General features: G+C 41.2%; 1 protein-coding gene across 1 annotated transcript in view; it reads left to right on the forward strand.

The window, feature by feature from the left end:
- The first annotated feature begins 106 nt into the window (after positions 1–106).
- Positions 107–4062, forward strand: part of LOC103523199 (vitellogenin-A1-like) — a 21381-nt gene continuing 17425 nt past the window's right edge. Inside the window, exon 1 of the mRNA XM_026832896.1 lies at positions 107–495. Coding sequence (XP_026688697.1) covers positions 313–495 — 183 coding nt within the window. The 5' untranslated portion in view covers positions 107–312. The remainder of the gene's footprint in view (positions 496–4062) is intronic.

Below are 4062 nucleotides of genomic sequence, written 5' to 3' on the forward strand. Positions count from 1 at the left end.
TCTTCAAGTTCTTCCAGCTCCTCTTCTTCATCCTCCAGCAGTTCTGACAGTTCCTCCTCTTCTTCCTCGTCCTCCTCCTCAGACAGCTCATCATCTTCTGACAGTTCCAGCTCTTCCTCTGACAGCTCAAACTCTTCCTCCAACAGTTCCGAAAGTGACGAGAGACAAAACAACAAGAGACGCAATAACAACAGCGAAGAAAACAACAAGAAGAACCACAACAACAGAAGCAACGAAAGTAGAAACAACAAAAACCACAATGGCAACAGCAATGAAAACAGAAACAAGAACAACGAAGACAACGACTACACCATGAGCTCCGAACAAGGAAAGAACAGAAGAATCAGATCCCGTCGTTCTGTCATCAGAAACTCAAACGAAGACAACAACGAAAACAAGAACAACAAGAGACACAGTGACAATAACAGAGACAATGACTACAATGATGATGACCAAAAGAATCACCAAAACTCTGGATCCCACAACAACAACAACCATCACAACTCTGGATCTAATGACAACAAGAACAACCATATGTCCAACAAAAACTGGAAACAAGGTCGCGATTCTTCCAGCTCCAGCTCTAGCTCTTCTGACTCCAGCAGCTCTTCATCCAGCTCCTCAGAAAGTGGAAGTTCTTCTTCCTCTTCATCTTCTTCCTCCAGCAGCAGCGAAGAATTCCACCAACCTGAACCCAAGCTTAACCAAGCCCCCAAATCTCCTTTCATGCCCTACTTCATCGGAAACAAAGGAAACTCCATCGAATCTTCCAAACAAATCGACGGAGTTGCTGTCACCAAATCTTTGGCCCAACAAATTGGTCAAGAAATCCAAGAACCCAACACCTTGGCTGAACACAAAACCCTTTCCAAATTCACCATCCTCGCCGGAGTTATCCGCACCATGAACGCCAAACAACTGGAAGCCGCCACTCACGAACTCTACTACCAACAAAACAAGGCCTCTTCATCCAGCCAATCCGATGCCACCAAATTGACCGCATGGTAAGTAATCAGCTAAACATTCACGCCCATCCTTTTAGCAAAAAAGCTTCACTATATTATTATTTATTTATTTTTCCCGAGGGAAAAAACTGAAACTCTAGAATTGAAAGTGTTACCTATATTTATATTACAGGAAAGCTTACCGTGACGCCGTTGCTCAAGCAGGAACTGGTCCCGCTTTGATGGCCATGAAACAATGGATCGAATCCGGCAAAGTCGAAGGAGAAGAAGCTGCTGAATTATTGGCTGTTCTCCCCAACACCGCCAGATACCCAACCCGTGAATACATCAAGGAATTCTTCGTAAGTATTGGAATTGATTGAAAATACCTACCCACATAAATTTCATAAAAGAAGAAGAGTATTGTTGAGGCATTTAAAATGATAAATTTGGCTTGGGAATGTGACGTGATATATTGAATTCCTTGATGTATAATCTCAATTCTTTCCTAAAATCATGAGGTTAATTTCTTATTTTTATCTCTGTTATTCTTTAGAACCTTGCCACCAGCTCTCAAGTCACCAAACAAGCTCACCTCAACACCTCTGCTATCCTCTCCGTCGCCAGTTTGGCAAGAAAAGCCCAAGTTGACTCTGACAACTCACACAACCAATACCCAGTTCATGCTTTCGGACCCCTGTCATCCAAAAACAGCAAAGACATCACTGAAAGATACATCCCATACTTGGCCAACAAACTCAAGGAAGCTACCAGAAACCAAGACAGTCTGAAAGCTCAAGTCTACATCAAAGCTCTCGGAAACTTAGGACATACCGCCGTCCTCGCTGTCTTCAAACCATACCTTGAAGGAAAAGCCCCAGCCACCAACTTCCAACGTCTTTCAATGGTTGCCGCCATGGACCAAGTTGCCAGATTATCACCAAAATCTGTTCAACCTGCTCTCTTCAACATCTACCTCAACACCGGAGAAAGCCACGAATTACGTTGTGCTGCTGTATTCCAACTCATGAAGACCTACCCATCCGCTCAATTGCTCCAACGTATGGCTGCATTCACTGAACAAGACATGAGCAAACAAGTTAACTCTGCTGTCAAATCCGCCATCGAAAGCGCTGCTGAACAACAACACCCCAAACTTCAAGAATTGTAAGTAAAACCAAAGTAAATTGGAACTTAACATTCATACAATTTATGACATTAGTATGTAGTTCGAAGAAACTCAAGCTCCAGGTAGTAATTGACTAATTGAGTGCCAGCTAAATAAGAGGTTCGTATAACACAAGTGTAATAATAATTCATTTCTTATATTTTAGCGCCCAAAACGCCAAAGCTGCCAAGAAAATGTTGAGCCCCAAGACCTACGGACTCCAATACTCCAAGAACTACCTGTCATCTTACGCCATGAAAGAAGAAAACTCAGGTTACGTCAAGAACGTCAACACCATCGGAAGTGAAGACAGCATCTTACCCAAAGGAATTTTCTTGTCCATGAAGAGAATCCTTGGAGGACTTGAAATGGAAAAGGACAGAGTAAGTAGAAATACTTACTTTAGCAGTTTAAGATAATCTAGTATTAGCTATAATAATTTCATTAATAATAAGGGAAGAAAGGAAATGGGCGTATCAATACGTGTGGTTTAAAATATGGACAAAATCCGAAAATAGTGTCTTGAGAAAAAGACCAAGATTAATGATGATTCTATTAATTTAATAATTATTTCTTTACAGCTCAATGTCATGACTGCTAGTGTCAGCGACTTATTGGGATTGTTGGAAAACCAATTCAGTACCGAAGAATCTAGAAGACAAGAAAAGAACGCCAAGCAATCCTCCAACAACGACTCACACTCTACCGAAAAGATTGCCCAGATGTTGAACATCAAGAGAGAACAAGCCGAACAAGTTGAAGCTCAAATCTACGCAACCATCTTCGGAGGAAACAGACTCTTCGCTTTTGACAACCACACCGTAGAACAGATCCCAAGAAGTGAGTGCCCCTACAAACATCATATTCTCAATCGATATAGTACATAAATTCCAAATCAAATTCTTGACACACTCGCTAATTTTATTGAATAGATAACATCCGAAATCCAAAAAATAATAGAAAAAACTTTGCGGTGGTTATTAACCCAAAAAGAATTATTTCATTTTTATCATTTTAGCCCTCAAGGCCGTTGCCGCTCAACTCCAAAACGGACAAAACTTCAACTACACCAAATTGTACAACAGCTTTGTTATCAACGTTGGCTTCCCCACCGCTATGGGTCTTCCCTTCCAATTCTCTTACAAAAAGACCAACTTGGTTTCCGTTGGAGGAGAAATGAAACTCAAGACTCACCCCAGCTTAGTCGAAGGAAATGACCGTCAAGTTGCTGTACCCAACACTGCCAACGTCACTGTTGAAGCTCAACTGTTGTAAGTATAAACTAATCAATGGAAATTGCTTGAAACAGATCTTTTTTCTGAACTTCTCATGATTATTATAGTACTGTAACTTTTGAATTTCAATACATATTTGTCTCTCAAGGTAACTAAGCTTCATGAAATGTGACCCATTTTTACAGGTTCGCCGGTAAGGGACAATCAAAGATCAGTTTCATCACCCCCAACAACCAACAACGTTACATTGCTGGAAACAACAAATACTTCCAAGTCAACATTCCCATCAAGGCTGCCGCTGACTTAGATTTACAAAACAATCAAGTTGCCTTCAAGGTCGAACCTTTGAACAAGAACAAGGAAGAGAAAATCTTCATCGCCACCCAACACCCATACACCACCATCCAAAACATCCTCAACTTGACCCCAGCTGAAAAATCACAAAACACCAAGGACATCAGCGTCAGAAAAACTAGAGAGGTAAGTGAAAGCCATCATCAGCATAAGTGTTAAATCAAGAGCGATATAAGTGAGGACTATTCGAATTAGGGTGTAAATTCGGGACATAAACCACCACAATTGTGAGGCATGAAATTAATTACAATGTTTCTTCAATTTTACTTCCAGTGGACCCAAACTTACGGAGAATCCAGCACTGGAGTTGCCATGAAAGTTCACTACAACGGTGAAGACAAAGCTGCTGACCTCTCATCCT

The sequence above is a fragment of the Diaphorina citri genome, unplaced genomic scaffold (assembly GCF_000475195.1).
Source record: "Diaphorina citri unplaced genomic scaffold, Diaci psyllid genome assembly version 1.1 scaffold17229, whole genome shotgun sequence".
NCBI classification, from domain to species: Eukaryota; Metazoa; Arthropoda; class Insecta; order Hemiptera; family Psyllidae; genus Diaphorina; species Diaphorina citri.